At 43.0% G+C, this 19,917-nt stretch overlaps 1 protein-coding gene across 1 annotated transcript; it reads left to right on the top strand.

Moving 5' to 3' along the window:
- The first annotated feature begins 4,634 nt into the window (after positions 1 to 4,634).
- Positions 4,635 to 8,429, top strand: glulb (glutamate-ammonia ligase (glutamine synthase) b). The gene is made up of 7 exons (XM_079740646.1): positions 4,635 to 4,745; positions 5,208 to 5,389; positions 5,569 to 5,730; positions 6,000 to 6,152; positions 6,531 to 6,658; positions 7,043 to 7,242; positions 7,709 to 8,429. Exons 2-7 carry the CDS (start codon positions 5,224 to 5,226, stop codon positions 8,025 to 8,027), a joined length of 1,128 nt encoding a protein of 375 aa, XP_079596772.1. The 5' UTR covers positions 4,635 to 4,745; positions 5,208 to 5,223; the 3' UTR covers positions 8,028 to 8,429.
- Positions 8,430 to 19,917: the final 11,488 nt, after the last annotated feature.

Below are 19,917 nucleotides of genomic sequence, written 5' to 3'. Positions count from 1 at the left end.
CCATCAGAGACTGTGGAGTGTAATTCCACGGGGTCGTCGCGTATTAATGAATTTCTCCACACAGGGGAGCAGTGGGATGGTCTCCTTGCTTTCCCACTTTCCTATTCCCTTTGTTTAATTAAAAGAGTGTTTTAACTGGAATTAGCCTGACGGTCCACTGGGGGGCTCGTTATAGAGGCCCCTGATGGAGTGCACCAGAATGAGCGTCTGTGCTGTATCAGCATACTCAGTTATGAATATTTATTTGGTGAGAATCGGAAAGAGTATTTATTTACAAGTATAATATATGAGGGCGGGAAAAACACTGGAGAGATGCGATTGGATCCTTTGGGATTTGATTGGCATTAGTGGGGGACCTTAGCAGCGTTCTTATTGGTCCGAACTGGTGTCAGAAGTTGGGATGATTGCAACATAATATATAAGATAATATCATATCTAAAGCAACTTATAGAGAACAGTTTGATTCCCACTTGGACTACCCATGCTAAGAATGATTCCCCTCACGGTCTTGTAATACGCTTCAGATAAAAGCGTCTACCAAATTGCCTCTGACATGGGAAGGTTGAGATAATGAAATAAAACTAAAACTAAAATGGAACATGTTCACAAACGGTAAGTTACTACTACATCTCCACTGGTGCAGCTTCTCCTCACCGCTCTGTTCCACTTCCTGCCCCTTCTTGTGTAGGATTTAAATCATACTGATATTTTGTGTGCTTGTTTGTTTGTTTAAATTGCTTGTTCTGTCTTATGTGGCTATGTAAAATGTTTTTGCTCATTAAGGCGAAGCCTATATAAAGAGTATAATATAGTTAGTATAGAAGAGTATACTAACACTAACCCTAAAAAGTAAGGTTCATGTATTCATATAACCTATAATTTTTTCCTTTAAAGATCTTCACCAGCCAAAAGAAATCAGAGATCCAAATAAATGTAAGGAAAAAACTATAGCATACAGTGCTTATGGCTACATGCACTGCGGGCCCACGTGGTTTTTGCCACTATAGCTATCAGATAGAGCATCTCCTTCACAACAAACAGACCGTCTTCCGGCGGGAATCCCTAGTCCAATTAGACCAAACGATCTTGGAACTCTTTATCCTCTCAGAATCCAATTCGGCTGGATTTAAGTAAGTTTCCATTCAAATGCATAGGCAGGCACACACAGAATGGACAGTTTAGTCAGTGACAGCAAGTTAGAGAAAAAGACTACAGCGAAATGCCTGCTTTAATTGCTTTCCGTCACTTGTAACAAAGGAGCAATTTACAGCGAACTAGACCACACACAATACCATTCTCTGCTGGCCTGTCCCAGTTATTCTGCGAATTAAACTTTTAATTCAAGTTCTTTGTAGATTAATTTTCTGATATGTTAAGCATTGTTCTGCATACTAATTGACATAATTTTTATTGCGCGGCGGAAGTCTTTTATGGCGGCGTAATGAAGGAGGCTGCGGTGGTTTTGTGGGACATGATGGAGCTGAAATTAACCAATTAGCATTTATGTTGGCGAGCGGGAATGACCAGCAGTGTGCTTCTCGTTTATGTGTCCTACTTAATGGTTTTTTAAATGTCCTCCATGTTTCGTTTTAGTATTCTGCGAAGAAGTATAGAAGAAGGGCATTTTACTATATAAATTCCATCCCCCAGCTGGACTAACAGAAAGGAGGAAATTAACCACGAATATACCTCCAGAGTCTACAGAGTGCATCTCTCAATATGTAGGCTATGCATGATGTATAAGCATAAACATTGATTATCAAACTAGTGAAAATGTGTTGAATACATTTAAATCGAGGTAGATGCATCTACATACATATGTTTATATTAATCGTGTTATGAGGTTAAGAAAAATAATTCATAGGATTTAAACGGGGGGCGGTTGGATGTGACGCACACAATTATCATGGATTTTAGTAATGTAGTTAAATTAACGACAAGATATTTACTATGAATAATTTATCCATTTGTATGTTTACATATTCATTTCTTTCTTTTTTTTCCCTTTTCTCTCAATTTTGTTGTTGGGTGTGAAGGATAACGCTGAAGAACCATACAAAATTTGATAGGCCTAAGTTAAGCGATGTAATGACGCCCCCTTGTGTCTCATTGTGGTATTATTAAACATTCCAAACCTGCCGAGAAGCAGACGCTTTTCATGAATAATTTCTACCTGCACTTCCCTTTGGCCGACGTACCGACAGATGGCGCCATATCTCCGTGCAAGGCCATGGTCTTTACGTAAATAGGAAAAATCCCAATTAACAAAGATACATTTTAGGCCAAAGAAAGACTTTTAAAAAACACGTAAATCGATTGATCATGTAATATAATATCCTTAAAACTTTAGATTTATAAATTCAAAATAATGTTTTGTTTTTGTATCCCATCTAGATCAGCGGTACCGGTTGTTCAGCCCGTGACCCCACGAAAAAACGGTGCCAAAGTCAGAGATGTTCCTTCTTATCGCGTAAATTTGATCATTCAGCGACCGGAGTATTGGGCTGATATCTATTGTCCGGTTGAAATCGGTTGTGTGTTGATATTATTGACCACCAGGTGTCAGCGATGCGTAACAAAGGTTTTCAACCTTCATCGACAGACTGAATAAAGAAACTGAAGCGGTGAGCGGGGGAGATAACGGGCAGCCTAGCCGGAAGATAGTTCCTTGAGAGGTGCACGTCGAACAAAATCTGATTTGTTTTAGATGGGACGCTTTCACCTCTGGTTTACATATATAGACCTAATGCAACCGAACTGAGGAGGACAAACGAAGTAGCCTACCATTTCGATCTCAATCACATATTGAACACCCAAAAGCAACAAAACAGCCATCACGTTTAAAACTTTAAAAATATAGGCTTACATAAGCAATACATAGGCTTCATGTATTTTTTTATTTAGGCATATTTTTTAAATGACACGCTGGCTGTAGGCTTTACCTTGTGTATACAGCCTATACAATCTTCCATTGTAGAAACAGCGCTATTAAGAGCTAATTTTGACATTTATTTTAACAAAGCCTTAGGAACGGAGACCCATGATTAGGGTAGCCTAATATCACATTATTCCCTCAATTACCCTCGACTGCGTGGGAGAACCTTTTCGGTAGGTTTGTGAAATCAATACTCTTAGTGTAATTTACTCTAGAGTAGTGTAAACTAGAGTAGCCAACTATCTTGAAGGTTGTATCCCACAAAGTAACCGTTACATTGAATACTATTAAGGCAAAGTAACAATGAGTTAGGAATAAATGAAAGAGTGAAACAAAAAAAGTGTTAATTTGAGTACTAGATGAACAATGATACTCATATGAATATAATATGAACGCACAAATGAAAGCTATATATAAAAATAGGGTAGGTAAAGGTTTATAGCATATATCATAATACTATCGTTTATAAATGTTATTGCTAAAGTGATTGATTGTTACTGCAGTTTTAAGTCTAAGGTAGGGTTAAACGCTTTGCTATATAGTCCCTTGATAGAAAAATAACTGAGGTGCACGACCAACCAAGTCAGATTTGTTGTAGATGGGACGCTTTAACTTCTGGTTTAAATGTAGTTTTAAAACTAGACCAAAATGAAGTAGAAAGATTAAGATAATTTCGCCCGCAATCATTTGGGACCTGTGAGCACCACAAAAGGCCTACATCAAGTTCAAAACGATCTCTTTTAAACGATAGGCCTACATGATCAATACATAGGCTCCATGTATTATTCATATTCCTATCCTTTAAACGAGATTCCCCTTAAAGCCTCAGCACCAGAAATCCATGATACTACTATATGCTAATAATCCTATCAGCCTACTATAAATGTCCCACTATTGACTACATGATGATCATGACATGATCATCTGTGAGAACCTGTTTTTCAGGTTTACATAGGACTCTTTCTACGGTGATTAGTATCAGCAGCGAGAGTCTGGTCGGGCCAGATAGTGCAGCAGGCAACTTTTCAGAATGATATAGGCCTACTTACTTTCAAATATGTATTTAGACCTAACATTCACTACATCCTTCACTATACAATAAGTCCAGTTTGTTCGAGTATTTAGCCAACTTTAGACAGCTTAACCTAATTTGTTAACTGTCCAAACATTTGTGAACCTGCATCCCTGTGGTGGAACCAGTAACAGCGTGTGTTTACTTTGAGTCACGATTGTTTTAGTTAGTACGTCACGATACAAACTTTGTAAGTTACAAAGTTTCCCACTTGGGGAAAAGGATAAGCACCAACCCGATAAAATAAGATAAGTTAAGCCTACTAATCCCAGAATCGAAAACATTATCGCGATTGTCAGCGATGCTAAGTTATGTTGTCGCTTTAAGATATTCAACCAGAAGACACAATTTGAGCAGTTATCAGTGACATAAAAGATATGAGAATCAATACATCCACTGAGTTTAGACAAAATTCTGAGCTTGTTATGGAAGTGTGTCAAATAGTTGTAATGTAACCCGGCTGTGTCTAGCCACGCAGAGACGTTCATTGGGTGCACTGCGAAGAGCCGGCCTGCTGGGAGCCAGTCTACCGTTTCAGCCAATGAGAACATCTGCCTTGTCTACATCAAGATGACACAGATTTGCCAGCCAATCGTCTTCAGGAGACATTTTCACCCGATCAATAAAGCCGAGTAAACCACTTCCACATGATAGGAATGAGCATCCACAGGTCCACCGTACGAAATAGACACTCCACGGTCTGTCAGTCCTCCATATACACATTCCAGCTGATAAAAGGTAATGTTTCGACCAAGTCTAGCTTACATTTTTTGTGTTGCATCATGATTTAATAGCCTAAGAGTTTCTTAGTATCTAACTTTTTCTGAAAATATATGAATATATTTCGTGTTGTTGGCCACCGATTTTCTACGTCATATGCTGAGTTATATAGTCACTCCTTGAAGAAGGCTCATGGCTTCCGTCCACAAAGAAGTGCCGTATCGCTAAGTGAGGAAATCCGGATGTCTTTGCATGCGAGGACACTACCAATTTCTGAAACGTCTTCTCCCGTCATTCATTCTTCACTATATTTATAAGTTGTTGATGTGTTGGTCTATTTAGAAAACAACTTTATGGCATCAATCGTCTCTCCATCTCTCTCGCGTCGCAGACGTATAGACTAGACGTCTGCATGACCAAAAGTCCCTGTACCACGATTTATGTAATGACGCGCAGACTTTTTCCTTCTCGCAACTCCAGGTTTACCTGGAGTAACATGGCCACTTCCGCCAGTGCCGTGCTGAGCAAGACTGTGAAGAAGCAGTTCTTGGACCTCCCGCAGGGAGATAAAGTCCAGGCCATGTACATCTGGATAGACGGTTCTGGGGAGGGACTCCGCTGCAAGACGCGGACGCTGAACTCTGAACCTAAGACCATCGATGGTGCAGCATTTCGATAAATTCTTTGGGGGGTGTGGGGTAACGCCATTACCACTGTAGTTACATAATAAGTAATGGTGGTTGTTTTTTTAGCAACTGTCTTGCAAATAAGTTGTTAAAAACCAAGATGGCCACTGATTGACTGACTTGCCTTTTTCTTATCTGCTATTGTTATGTTGCAGAGTTGCCAGAGTGGAACTTTGATGGCTCCAGCACCGATCAGTCGGAAGGGTCCAACAGCGATATGTACCTGATCCCGGTGGCCATGTTCCGAGACCCCTTCCGCCAAGACCCCAACAAGCTGGTCCTGTGTGAGGTCTACAAGTACAACCGCAAGCCGGCTGGTACGTCAAGTCAACTAGTATATACTAGCGTCATGTAGCCTAGAGTAGCAAACACTATCTTTACAAAGCATTCATCACTCAGTCACCTTTGCAATTAATGCTATTATGGTGAAGTAATAATGAGTTGCAAATGAATGAGGGTGAAATTTGAGAAGGTAAATATGAGTTGGGATGACCAATGAGTCAGTATAATGAATATTAAAGCAACAAATGTTTTATTCCAAATAAATTTGGATCCTAAATTGTTTCTATATCATCTCTTGGGACAGAGACCAACCTGCGCCACACCTGTAGCAAGGTGATGAGCATGTCACAGGTGGCGGACAAGCAGCCGTGGTTTGGCATGGAGCAGGAGTACACCCTGCTGGGCACGGACGGCCACCCCTTCGGCTGGCCCTCCAATGGCTTCCCGGGGCCCCAAGGTGAGCAGCCACATGCGCCTTGTTCACCATGTGGCCATCTTGGCTATAAAATGAATGGCACATCAAGCTAGGCTGTAGAACCAAGCCTCACTAGGTGAAAAAGCATGCAAACTGTTTAGAATCTACAAACCATGTTTTTACATACGCAAAGTACATTTGTCAGAAGAAGTAACGACAACACATTGGCATCTGTACAGTATTAAGAATCAGATATTGGACAGAATGAATATTAAAACTTCAATCACAATTCCTTACTGTGTCAACACAATAACTGTCTCTTGTTGGTGTTTCACATTAAACATAAACGCACAGCGTCTTTACACTGAGGGTTTGGGTGTTGCATGCTGGGTAATGTGTACTCTCTGTCTTCCTGGTCAGGACCCTACTACTGTGGGGTGGGCGCGGACAAGGCCTACGGTCGGGACATCGTGGAGGCGCACTACCGAGCATGTCTCTACGCCGGCGTGGATATCTGTGGCACGAACGCAGAAGTCATGCCCGCCCAGGTAGACCCCCACCCCCTCCCTAACCAATACTGATTCACCCCTACTAATCCAGAGTATACAGGCCGGAGAACAATAGGTTTGGTTGGAGAAGTTAGAAGTTTGTTTGATCATTGTCGGTGTCAAGGTGTCTGCAATTACTGAGTGCGAATGATGGATTTGAATACCTCAAAGCGGTGGTCGTTTCCTAAACAAGACTTCAAACTGCTGTTTATCAGATAAGATAAGCTGGTGCTCAATTCAGCTTTCACAGCAGAGAACAAGGCTGTTGTTTAAATAAAAGAGATGCAAAATGACTAAGTTAAAACTTACAAAATGTAAATATATGGACTTATGGCTTTGTAGCTCCCTCGCTGAATCCCATTGGCCGTTGTGGTTCCTCCTCAGTGGGAGTTCCAGGTGGGTCCTACAGAGGGCATCAACATGGGCGACCACCTGTGGGCGGCCCGCTTCATCCTGCATCGCGTCTGCGAGGACTTTGGCGTGATCGTGTCCTTCGACCCCAAACCCATCCCCGGGAACTGGAACGGCGCTGGCTGCCACACCAACTTCAGCACCAATGAGATGAGGGCCGAGGGCGGTCTGAAGTAAGGACCCCACGTTGTTTGTTGTATTGAGTTTGCGTATTCCCTGTGAGGTATTTAATTTCTAGAGCAGAGCTGTAGACATTTGGACTCAAGACTTGATGCGAAGTCTACTTTCGGATCGGTGATCCAAAAGTAGTTAGGTTCTTTAATGTCTCCTATGGGATCATTTATTTCATACAGTCAAGTTGGTTTCAGGTTAGCATACATTTCAAAAGGCACAACACTGTGAAGTAGCACACAGATAACAAACTCTGTTCACACATATACAACAGAAAAACGTTTAACAACTTTTTAAACAGTTCCTCCTTCAATAGTCCCAGCTTGCAGAGCAAAATGAACCGTTAATCGCGTCGTGGGGATCACGAGTGGCCACTCAAGCAACCAAAAACTGAGGGCCATAATTTGATTATCTGCCCTGCAAATATTTCTCTGTTGCCAATAATCTGTTCCTCACCACCCCGTTCAGGGCCATCGAGGACGCCATCGAGAGGCTGTCCAAGAGACACACGTACCACATCCGCACATACGACCCCAAAGGGGGCCTGGACAACGCCCGCCGCCTTACGGGACACCACGAGACCTCCAGCATCCACGAGTTCTCCGCCGGCGTGGCTAACCGCGGTGCTAGCATTCGCATCCCGCGCTCCGTGGGCCAGGAGAAGAAGGGCTACTTCGAAGACCGCCGTCCGTCCGCCAACTGTGACCCCTATGTGGTGACCGAGTCGCTGGTACGCACCTGTCTACTTACGGAGGAGGGCGACGCGCCAACAGTTTACAGCAAGTGAAAGACTCAGCCCAACTACTTAACTTTCTTGTGTATTGAATGTGGCTATCCTAAAATAGTGAAACTCCATGAGTTGGCGGTGAGCCGTTCTATAAAGAACAAGGTATAGCAACATGGTAGAATAGAAACGTCTTCATACTGCCGTTCTATAGTAGATTTTTTTTTGTAATCCTTTACCCCGTGCTCCGGTACGTTGAATATTCGTTAGTTTTCGCAGGATATGGCAGCTGATCACTTACCACCCTGAACCAAAGAGTTGTGAATGTTTGTAGTGCTGGAGGGGCACCCCTGCAAAACGTGAAGCTTAATGATACAACATTCCTTATGGGTCAGCCAAACACTAAAGTTTTCTTATGTCATATTTTTTGTTCATCAGACTTGATCCTAATAAAGATCAAATTTATTTTAATGTCCTGTTTATAGCCTTTTCATGAGAAATTAGTTGGATTTAACTGAGGGCCCAGCCATTTTACTTTCATGTCTGTGTGGAAAAGCATGTTGTAGAGTCATTCCTGAAATCATGCCTCAGACAAACCACTAACACGCATCACATGGAGTTTATCTGGTCTGAAGATGGGCCACACACGCCCAACATCAGGATGGGTATATTGGTCACAGCTCGTGCATTATTTCATCTCCAAAGAGCAAACGTTAAATTCTTATGTGGTCACTCAAACTCGTGGCTGAGAAAAGGTCAGGTGAGTTCTTTGTGACCCTAAATGTCCTCATTATTGCAAAATACTACATCTTAAGTATTTTATAGATGCAGACATCAATCAATCAACTTATATTTTAAGTATACATCTGTTGTCTTTTAAAAATGGATATTTCTCTCCTTCAGTTTACACAACAGCCATTTTGTGCTTTGTCAAGTCAGTTTACTCTGTACTATTTACAACTCCTATTCGGGCCATGGCCTAGGAGGCCTCGAACCAGCTGGCCTACTGTGAAATGCTTTCAAGTGAAGTTTGATTGTGAACCCTGTCCAAGCAAGGTCTTGGGTCTCCAGAAAGGAAAGTTTAATTGTTCACACACCATAAGGGAAGGGCATGGTTACTGTAGCTGCCTTGTGTCTAAAACACAACCATAACAGCGTATTTTGTATGAATGCAAAGTAGACACTGACCAGCTGTGGGTTGTATTCACATAAAGACTGGGGGATTAGCAGACCACTAAACATACAGCAGGCACCCTGTTCTTTTCGGAACTATAATTTCAACATTTGAACTTGGTTTGGGTCAAATGAGTGACCGTTGTGGAAATATGTACCATCCCTTCCTGTTTAAATCCAATGCTTGTACGGCATGTGAGCACTTATTCATTTAGGCAATTACGGACACGGGATGTCCTTTATGTTAATAAGATATATCGTGTTCGAGGTTCACTTAATTTGGGGACTGTAATAGCATGAACCAGGCCCCATCTCATTGGGTTGCCTTCTTATCTCACAAGTTAGGGCAGCTTAGGGTCTGGATCTGGAGAAAAGGGATGACCTTGATCAATCTTGACCAAAGCTGCCCCCTCCCCTCCCCCTCAGTACACGAGTGCGCTCGACCACTTCAAGAGCCCAGAATGTGGTAGTGACCTGACCAACCCCTTGTCTTCCGTTGTGCTTCGTGCAGACCTGTTGAGAAACGCACCCTGGCTTTTGGTTGAATAATAGGAAACTTGAACAGCTGTTAAAGCACAGCAGATGTCGTGGAAGCTGGCTTTGGGGTCAACAACTAGTAACAAGAGAATAGACAACAAAATAGGGTCCCACGTATTCATTAGTGTCTGTCAACCTACATTTTAATTACATTTACACACATACGGATTGTTTCATGCATATAGGCAGGATGCATCAGGCATGGATGCTATGTGAGCCTAGCTCGCTACTACGGAGGACACATTGATTCTCAGTTCCTTTCAGAATAGAAAATTATTTTGGGAAGATGTGACAACAAAGGGATCCTTTGTTTTTCTTCCTGGCCTTTAAATGTGCACGTGCAGTGCAGCTGATCGGGAACAGAAACTGAAAAGTTGAGGAATAGGCTCCAACAAAAACCTTTTCACACATGTAGCAAAAATATTAAAAGAATCAATATGTTTTTCTATGCATGGCAGCATTTCCAAAAAAAATTGCCCATACAAAGAATTTCATGATTCAATAACTGGACTCGGTGTGGTTTCAAAACATGTTGAATGTGTGAATATTGAAACTAACTAAGTATCAACTGTCGCAGTTGGCAGGTTTGCAGGAGAGATACGTGTGAGGCCATAGTCAGAAACAAGATCTACTTTCTCCTCTGGATTCTATTATGTTTGTTGTTGGCGTATCTAATAGGGCGATGGGTCTTGTGTGTGTGTGTGTGGATTAGACACATAAGGATCCCTGCCAACGCTCACGGTTGTAAATCAGACGCTTGGTTCAGCTTCTAGGAGTGGTAAAGCTCTCACAGCCTATCCCCAGCCTAGCCCCCCAATTATCCTGTCATGACGCCTTCTTCTTCAGTTTTGTTTTGCTGGTGTCGGACTGCCTATTCTTATAAACAGGGACAAAATGTTCTCTTCCCGTCTTTTCCTTATTTGGTGTCCTGTTACGCAAATGGTTGTTTTATGTGTCTGTTACGGGGTGCAGAGAAGGTTCTGTTCGGTGCTTTTTGCTTGGTTGGTAGTCGCCGTTCTCCTGTTCCCTTCCCCCCCAGTTGAGCCTTGTCCAGCAGATTTGACCCCATCCCTCCCACCCTTGACCTCATTACACCCCCTATGTGCTCCAGGTCTTCTCTCTTCTTCTTTAGTGGAAATGTACCAGCTCCAAACTGCCATGAAAAAATGCAGGCAACCCTACCGAGAGAGAGAGAGAGAGAGAGGGGGAGAGAGAGACCAAGTATCTAAACTAACTAAAACCACATTCTCGCCACATTGATTTGTGTTCTCTCCTTACAATGGTTGCCAGCAGTGGCGGATTGAGGTTGTCATTTGCCCCTAGGCTACTATTTGTGTGAGGCCCCCTTACTGATCACGCAAAATAACTTAATTTAAACAAAAAAAGCTTAATTTAGTGCCATGTGTGAAAGCATTCTAGGAATATATAATACTGATCGACCGACCCACTGACGACTAAAAAGGCATTCACAGTGTATCTGCAAGCTGGTAACAGCTTTTAGCTTACTTCTCTAACCCAAGAAGTAAGCCTACAACAACAGCAGCAGTACACAACACCCAGTTTTACTGAGGCAAAATCTCAACATCCTTACAAGACCTTTTCAGACATGTCCTCCGCCTTCTTTCAGCATTTTTACATCAGGAGATTCGACCCTGAGGTAGATTCAGACTTGATGCTTTATGTTCGGACATTAGTGTCGTTCAGGCATCAGCAGAATCTCTGTGTGGTTTAGGGGGGTGGGCTTGCAAGGGGCGGGATATGACGTAGATTACCATAAGACCTATCCTAGCGTTCATCTAAGTGCAAAAAGGCCATAAACCTGCATGGGACATGATGGGTTAGTTAGCCGTGTATACAGAAAGACATGCATTGCTGTGCCATCATGCACATATCTGCCAACTTCAACAAAGTGCTAATAGGTCATGAACCTGCAGTAACCTGCATTTTTTCTTTTTTACACATTAGCATTTAAAAAACTTTCAACAAGAAGCATGTTTTTGATAGAACTGAATGTTTGTATTGTTCTGATATTTTACTTATAACATTGAATCTAGTGGAAAGGCTAATGCACATTGTGAGAGGAAATAACTTGTGAGAAGCCAAAACAAGGAGATGTGAACTCCGCCTAAATGCATTTATTTGGTCTCATTTAGGGCCGAGTATTTAATATGTGTAGTCGTTTTTCAATAACAAGTGCATAAAACAAAGTTGTGATTTATGTCTTTGAAATGTCTGGTTTAAGTTCATATATAAGGGGATACGGAATTGGCAGTAAAAACGTTCAGGAATGTTCATTTATGCACTACTTTGTTCTTCTCCCGATTTTATAGATAAGGCCGATTGTGAATTGGGTCGATGGTTTGAAATTTAAAAACAATGGGTCCCCAGAAAAAAAGTTTATGAAACACTGGTATAGACCCACAAAAAGAAAAGAATGACTCTGAAAAGCAGTGCCAACATGCAAATATTATTTTACCATTCAGAGAACAAAAGGCAACAGGCTGATTATCATTTAGGGTGCCACTCAATGACATACAAATGCAGACCGAAGCGTCATCAACACGCCACGTCATGTTTTGGCCCATCATGGATCTCAGTCTATCTTAATCTAGCGGCAAATTCAAAAACGAGCGCTCCCCGCTGGCATTGGTTACATTGATTCCAGGAAAGTCATAAATAGTCGGAGTGCCATATAGACAAATGGAAACACTTGAGCTTTTATCTTTTTCAACATTTTGGCACTATGCTGTCCAGTAGCTTTGACCGAGTAACAAAATTAACTTTAAGAACTGGCCACATGACCCACAAATCTACCCAATCAGCTGCTTCATTTTTTTATGTTTCTTGTTTCTTGGCCAATAGAGATTGCGTTTTATTTTATTTCAATAAAAATGTAAAATAGTCTGGCCAATCCAGGGCCCCTTGCAGACTTGGGCCTCTCGGCTGCATCCTCAGGTGACTATGCATTAATCCGCGTCTGGCTGCCAATCCCTCACTCATCAAAAAAAGATCAGAACAAACCTACTCTCTCTCTGTGTGACCGATATCTACCAAAACATTGAATACATATACTATCGTTTTGAGCTGTGTGATTTGTGTCAGAAAGGGTCGTAACGATTTGAGAAAGGTCTTTACTGATTTTTTGGTTTGGTGTGTTTGAGAACCAAGCCAAAGGAGAGATTATTTTGCCAGTCCAGTGCATATTTTAGGACCATGTGCCGCCATCTTGTGAGTAGAGGGAATTAGGTAATTGATTATAAGCTCTTTAGATTGGCAAAGGAATGATCTAAATACAAATCCAATTATTATTTACTTTAGGCCTATTGTGATTATTATTACCTTTTGGTTGGGATGTAGCTGTTGTCTAGTCTCACAAATCACTTAAGATTAATATCTAAAGTCTAACTTCAGATAGGCTTCACTTCACCTTTTTTTTGTTTCATATTTGTTTCTCCAATCATGTTGCTGGAGTTGGAAAACTGTATGTGAATAATTGGCCAGACCGGACACAAACTCTGCCAGTAGCAGTAAACTAATAAAGGTTGCAGTAAAGGTTTTAAGTCAACAATGCGTTGGATGACCTCTGCGTAAATACAGTTATTCAAATCCCCTTCTGAAAGCTTCACCCACTCGTTGAAACTAGTTTCTCTTCAGTAAGATATCGCCGTAACAGTAGGAAACAATACAATAACTCTCCCCTTTCAGTTTTCACCCCAGGCTCTGTGTTGTACTGCTTTAACAGAGTAGAACTGCTGGTTCCCAGATTAGGCATTGACTTGCTTTGCTGATTTTCCAGGCAACAACTATTATTTACTTTTACTATTTACTAGTCATCAGACACTTGTACCTTTTCTTACTGTTAATTCAGATTCATTATTGAATACAAGAGAGGAGGTCATACTGGTTTAATAAAGTGTTGTGAAAGATCACGGCCTACAAGATCAACTCTGCTTCCGCAATAAAATCCCAGAAAAGCCGGACCAACAGCATCATTGCGTTCAAACAGAACCAAATGGCTCACTGCTTGACTATACTGCCCCAACGGCACAATGCACAGTGTAGGACCTTTTCTCTTTCTGTAGGCAAATATTGAACAAATTGAAAATAACATGTTTGGTAATGTTGTTTGTGATTTGGCTCAACTTGCCTGATAACAATCTAGGAAGAGCATGACAGGGGAAATACACGGAGGCGTGATCGCACAAGCGCAGAATCCAACTTGTCTTTTGTCTGGTTTAACAGGAATTCTGGGCCGAACCACTGAGGGAGTGTGTGTCGATGAGTGGGTCTTATTGGACTCTGGGGTGGGCGAGGCTGCACACATTTTTCCTTTCTTTCTTTTCTTCAACAGTTTTTGTTGTTCTCAATTGACGTTTGGTGGTTGTTCCTTGGAGCGCTGGAATCGTTAGTTTCGCCTGTTCCGCCATTGTCAGTCAACACTGAAATCCTGCTGCCTGCCCATGAATACACAGAGAGGACCGGCCTTTGTAGAGTTCTCTCTCTGGATTGGATAAAATGGGACCGGGAAACCTGGAAAAAATAAAATCTGTGTACTGCAGAGGGGAGGGACTGGTGACTAACCAAACACTGAATAACGATCTGTTGGAGTAATCCTTGATGGCTGTCAGAATAAAGAGCTATTTAACACCTACTTTAACAAATACATATTGCATATAGCGCCCTTAATGATCAGTGGCAAGAAGACATCCAGACCAGTAGACGGCTTAATCAAACAAGTCTGATGTAGCATACAAACCCTATCTGTATCCCAACACGGCGACCTCACATACATTTTGTACTCTTCATGTACAGCCTATAGGCCTACATAAAGGGTTGAATCCTTCCAAGTGGTATGTTTCCAATTATTCACTTCTCCCCCTCGCCCCCCAAACAGACCAGACATGACTCAGCCCATTTTAGAGCAAGATGCCACTGAGTGATACTGATATAGTCTAGGCCCATATTTGAGATCAAAAGTAGGCTTAGACCTTTCTTGCCCTTATTATTTAAAGATCCAATAAAGTTGGCCAACTTTACATCTGACTATTTTGTCTTTCATTTTTTTGTCCAAGTTGACACAAAAACTCTTGGCCTACTCTCAGCAAAGTATTTTGTATATTTTAAGTCATCTGATTGTCGGACAAATAGCAAAATGACAAAGTGAGTGTTGTATTCCAGCCTGGTGGTGACAAAACAATACTTCCTTAGAGACGCATGGGTTTGCACAGAGGGAAGGGTAGGCCACAGCTTATCTCTGACGTCAAGGAACAAGCCTATGCGAGAGTATAAAGAGTGCAGCCTGTACTGGACTGTTCGATGACGCTCTCAATGATAATTGTGTAGCAAACTTTGAAGAATTCATTGGTAGTGTTTCGTTTTCGTCTTTATCTAACGTGTGCAGATCATTTTGTTTCTGAAAGTGTGTGGTGCTGAAAGACGCATTAAATGGACACGCAACATAAATGTACCAAGACGTGTGTAAACATTAACTTCTCAATCAAAGTTGTGATAGAATAGACACATTAACTTCTCAAAGTTGTGATAGAATAGAAACAAACACGTGACATAGGCCTTCTTACACATTGCTTTATAATGTAGGCTCATATGATGAATATGATGCCTATAATCAGGCATCATATTCTCGGATATGCGCCCTATGTGTTCTGTTCCTGAGAGCCTCCAACTCAAAATAAACCGTATTTACAAGGGGTCGCATCAGTCCATACAAGTTTAAGACCCACACTCTTCCATCTATTTGGAATGACCCTGGAATGCCTGTCGTCAGTTTGCCAGTGGAGAGTGAAATGCAACAGTGGGTGACTACGCCCTCTGCTGCCTGTAATGGTTACTATATCGGTGTGCGATTCTGTTAGGACCTGACAACGCGCAATACTTTATTCTCAGCAACTTTACTTGAGTTATAGGACAGCCTACATAAAGAGACGTATGCTAGGCCTATATGTTGGTTACAGTTTAAGCAAATGAAAAACAACCAGTGGATCGAACAACCAAGTGAGTCGTTATGACTTCATAGCACTACTTGGCAAAATCTTTTTTTTTTAATTGTTTGCATAGGCAGAATTCGATGGGGATTTTATGAAAAATTGCCTATAAGCATGTTTATTGTGGTAAAGCTGATACAAATTAATAGCAAGAGTGACTCTAACGAAAACAAATGATTTCAAAGTCCTGCTTGGCAACACAATTTGTCCCCCAAATTATGGCGTTGTTTTTTTTACGTAACACATTTCTCTATGAACTTTCATGGCATATTTGTGTCATCCACAATGCCCCTCACACAACCAATGTTTTGGCCAGGTGCGGTCGGACAAATCTGCAAGGGTGAGTTCTTGCTGACGGCTGCGGGAACACCGCTGTCTCCAGACGTCTTCTCCAGTGTCGCCTCGGGCTCCGCCCACGTGTCCTTCTCCTAAACGACTCGAGTGGTGGAGCGCTGATCCGTCGGACTTGGCCTAGCAGAGCATGGAGGTAAGAGTTCCGCTTCACTGCACTGTTTTCTGTCTAGATGAGAGAACAAAAAAACTGTTTCAAATCAGTGGTGCAATATATAATCAATATATTGTGTGTGCGTGTGTCTAACTATTTAATGTATGTCATATATAAACATATATTTATAAAATGTGTTTGATGTAAATATATCTACTGTATTTGTCTTGATATCTCCCTCTATTTATATATATATGTATATATATATATGTATATATATATATATATATATATATATATATATATATATATATATATATATATATATATATATATATATACATACACATCAATTGTGCATCGTTACTCACATACAAATAAAAAAACAGATGCAAATATATGCTGTACTATACAAATTTATGAGTACCTTTGAGTACTTTCAATGAAATTCAATACAATACATGAACACGGTACATACCGTACATCCACCCTGACTGATTGGCTGCTTGTGTTTCCTTCAGTTATACTTCACAATAGGAGAACCGTTCCCTGCGATATTCTGATCAATGCAGCTGGACCTACGGCCGACCGTGAAACCAAGAATGGCCGAAGAAACGTCCACCCTTACCAGTGACCAGCTGACCGCCAGTAAGTTCATCTCCAAGAGAAGCATCCGGAAACACCAGGACAAGCAGAAAGCCTCTCTCAGTAGGTTCAGGGGTCACGCCGACCCCAGCGACCCCGGGGTGTTCTACCTCAACCCCCAGACCCCCAAGTGGAGCCTGGCGGAGAGGTTAGCCGAGCTGTCCTATGGCGACGAAAAGGCCCGGTGCGGCCAGAACAAACGCTACAGCTCCGACCTGCTCGCCTGCCCTGACGACCTTCCCGCCGCTCACGCCCAGACACAACGGGAAGCGGGAAGCGGCGATGCCAAAGCCGCTGAGCCGCAGCCCGGTGACACCCCACCCAGTCAGAAGGCGGCGACGGCCAACCCATCAGACGCCGGCGCCGCCGGCGGTGGAGGAGGAGGAGGCCGCGGGGACGGCGTCCTGGAAGGGGCGGCGAGCGAGCTCCACAAGGAGCACACGGTCAACAAGGGCTCCATGTTCTTCGACTCCTGCGCCGACGGCAAGGTGCCGCGCATCTTTGCGGCGATGAAGAAGCGTGGCGTGGACATCGACAATGAGCAGCGGCGCTACAAGTGCACACGCTGCCACTGGGCCTTCAAGAAGTTCTGCAACCTGCAGAGCCACCTGGAGACGCACACGGGCCGCAAGCCGCACGAGTGCGACGTCTGCGGCAAGGCCTACTCCCACCAGGGCACCCTGCAGCAGCACAAGCGGCTGCACACGGGCGAGAGGCCCTACCACTGCCCCTTCTGCGTCAAGACCTACATCTGGTCGTCGGACTACCGCAAGCACATCCGCACGCACACGGGCGAGAAGCCGTACGCCTGCGACACCTGCGGCAAGGACTTTGTGCGCTCGTCGGACCTGCGCAAGCACGAGCGCAACATGCACACCAACGACAAGCCCTTCCCGTGCGCCGAGTGCGGCAAGACGTTCAACAAGCCGCTGTCGCTCAAGCGGCACGAGCGCAAGCACCTGGGCGACAAGCCCTACTCCTGCCTGGACTGCGGCAAGCTGTTCGCCCTGGCCAGCCGCATGGCGGAGCACCAGAAGATCCACCGCGGCGTGCGGCCCTTCGCGTGCGCGGTGTGCGCCAAGAGCTTCACCAAGAGCTCCAACCTGCTGGAGCACGAGGCGATCCACACCAACGCGCGCCCCCACAAGTGCGAGGAGTGCGGCGTGGCGTTCGCCATGGCATCGCGGCTGGCGCGCCACCGCTACGTGCACGCCGGAGAGCGGCTGCACAGCTGCAGCGGCTGCGGCATGCACTTCGGCCAGCCGGCGTCGCTCAAGGCCCACCAGGAGCAGAGCTGCGGCGGGATGATCTTCGTGTGCACCGAGTGCAACAAGTCCTTCAAATGCGCGGCCAAGCTCATGGAGCACACGTCGACACACGAGGAGGGGGGCGTCTGATAGGGGTTACACAGCGCAGGAACAGCGCAGGTCTGTCCCACGCTCCGTCTCTTCCCCCTCTCAGCCTCAGTCACCTCCGTATCTGAATGCAACCGAAGCCTCTGTGGTTTTTTATTTAGATGGCACATTAAGGTCTCATACGTTGAATGATGTGAATGTGTGATGTTGAATGCATGATGTCAAACTTATAGACCCATGCCGAGCACTTAAGTCGAATCCCAGGTTGTCACAATGCTGCCTTCAGGGATATTCTTCGGCAGTCTTCGACAGTTGTCTGTATGTACATAAAGAAATGTTATTTACTTCAACTTAACACACGCACGCTTACTCGTTTGGACCTCATCCTATTACGAGGCACCTAAATGTGCGTTCTTATTCGATCTCGGTACTACTGTTTACATTGGAACCGGTGCCCCACCGAGTTTCGGTGCTCAACCCTAATGGACACAGGGTACTGTAAATAAGTGAAGAGGGAATTTTTTTGATTTTTGTTAGTAATATTATTAATATTATTATTTATAGTGGTGGAGTTGTGTTTTGTACTACTTAAAATGCCATTACAAGCATATTCCTAGGTGCCCAGTAAGGTTCTGGATTCCTGTTGAAGTCTTCATGTGTTTTGGATTACAACACATCACACAAGTGTTAAGTTATATCTCAATAAAATCATTACAACACAATTGTTTTAAAACTGACAAATGACAGTTCATCTTCTTTTCTTAAACGATACACAATATAAATGTTTAATCTCACTTTGTTAATGCATAAAGCATAAAGCCTTTTCTCAATAGGTCTAGATTGATAAATTAAAAAAACATAATAATCGCAAAGATAATACTGAACAATATTGGACCACATCTCCGTGAATGCCTGTAGAATAACAACATAGGCCTGCGAATATAAATATCCATTTAACGTTTCCCAGCTTAAAAAGTGTAACACTAACTGTTTGCCATCTTGGAGGGTGAACTGTCGGTGGTTGAAGAAGCTGGGGTACCATGCAATAGTGGGTCAAGACCACAACTGGATCCAAGCATGCAGTAAGAAAAAATTTGTAACATACATATAAATATAAATATATATTCATATACCTACATGTCCTGCCTGTTTCATTGATCATTATAATTACAATTACAACTGCAATAATGTTAAAATATCAAATAAATAAAGAAGGGGTTTACAAATATAGAGGTTTTCCTCTCAAGGAATAATTATAGGTATTTTTGAAATCTGAAGGAGGGAATGTTCAACAATATAGATTATGTTAAAGCTGCAATCAGACATTTTGGCTCGCCACTTTTGTTTTGATTCAATTATGTTTTGATTGAGTGTCATTGTCCACCGAATGCATGAGAGCCGTGCGATACAATCAAATCCCAATTTAATCAAAACAAAGTAGGGTGCGCAACAATTGCTGATTGCAGCTTTGATTTTCTACGTTTTCTTTACATGATAATGTCAACCTATCTGATGGATCCTTCAGGACCCCCTCCTTTAGGACGCATCCAAAAGAAGGGCTGGCCAATATTCCATAGTTGCGAAGATGTTTGCCCGGCTATGCTTCATTTCAGAGCCAGTGTGTCCGGCTGCCATTCCGTCCTGCCGACTCGTGGTAAATGGAGATGGCACCTGCCATGTTGCCAGTCACAGAACTCAAAGTGTAAAGCCTTACATGGAATTTCAGTTATGGCCCCAGTCTTTTTAAAACCGTCTTTTTATTTGCTGAATTGAATTAGTGCTGCTCTCATTGACGT

The sequence above is a fragment of the Pollachius pollachius genome (genome assembly GCF_949987615.1).
Source record: "Pollachius pollachius genome assembly, chromosome: 7".
Taxonomy (NCBI): Eukaryota; Metazoa; Chordata; class Actinopteri; order Gadiformes; family Gadidae; genus Pollachius; species Pollachius pollachius.
The sequence above is the reverse complement of the archived record's forward strand: the minus strand, read 5'-3'. Positions and strand labels throughout refer to the sequence as shown.

Excerpts from the sequence above, each read along its gene's own strand:
- glulb (XM_079740646.1), top strand. The coding sequence starts at position 5,224 with ATGGCCACTTCCGCCAGTGCCGTGCTGAGCAAGACTGTGAAGAAGCAG. Across the intron at positions 5,390-5,568 it reads TGAACCTAAGACCATCGATG|AGTTGCCAGAGTGGAACTTT; the intron begins GTGCAGCATTTC and ends GTTATGTTGCAG. Across the intron at positions 6,153-6,530 it reads TGGCTTCCCGGGGCCCCAAG|GACCCTACTACTGTGGGGTG; the intron begins GTGAGCAGCCAC and ends CTTCCTGGTCAG.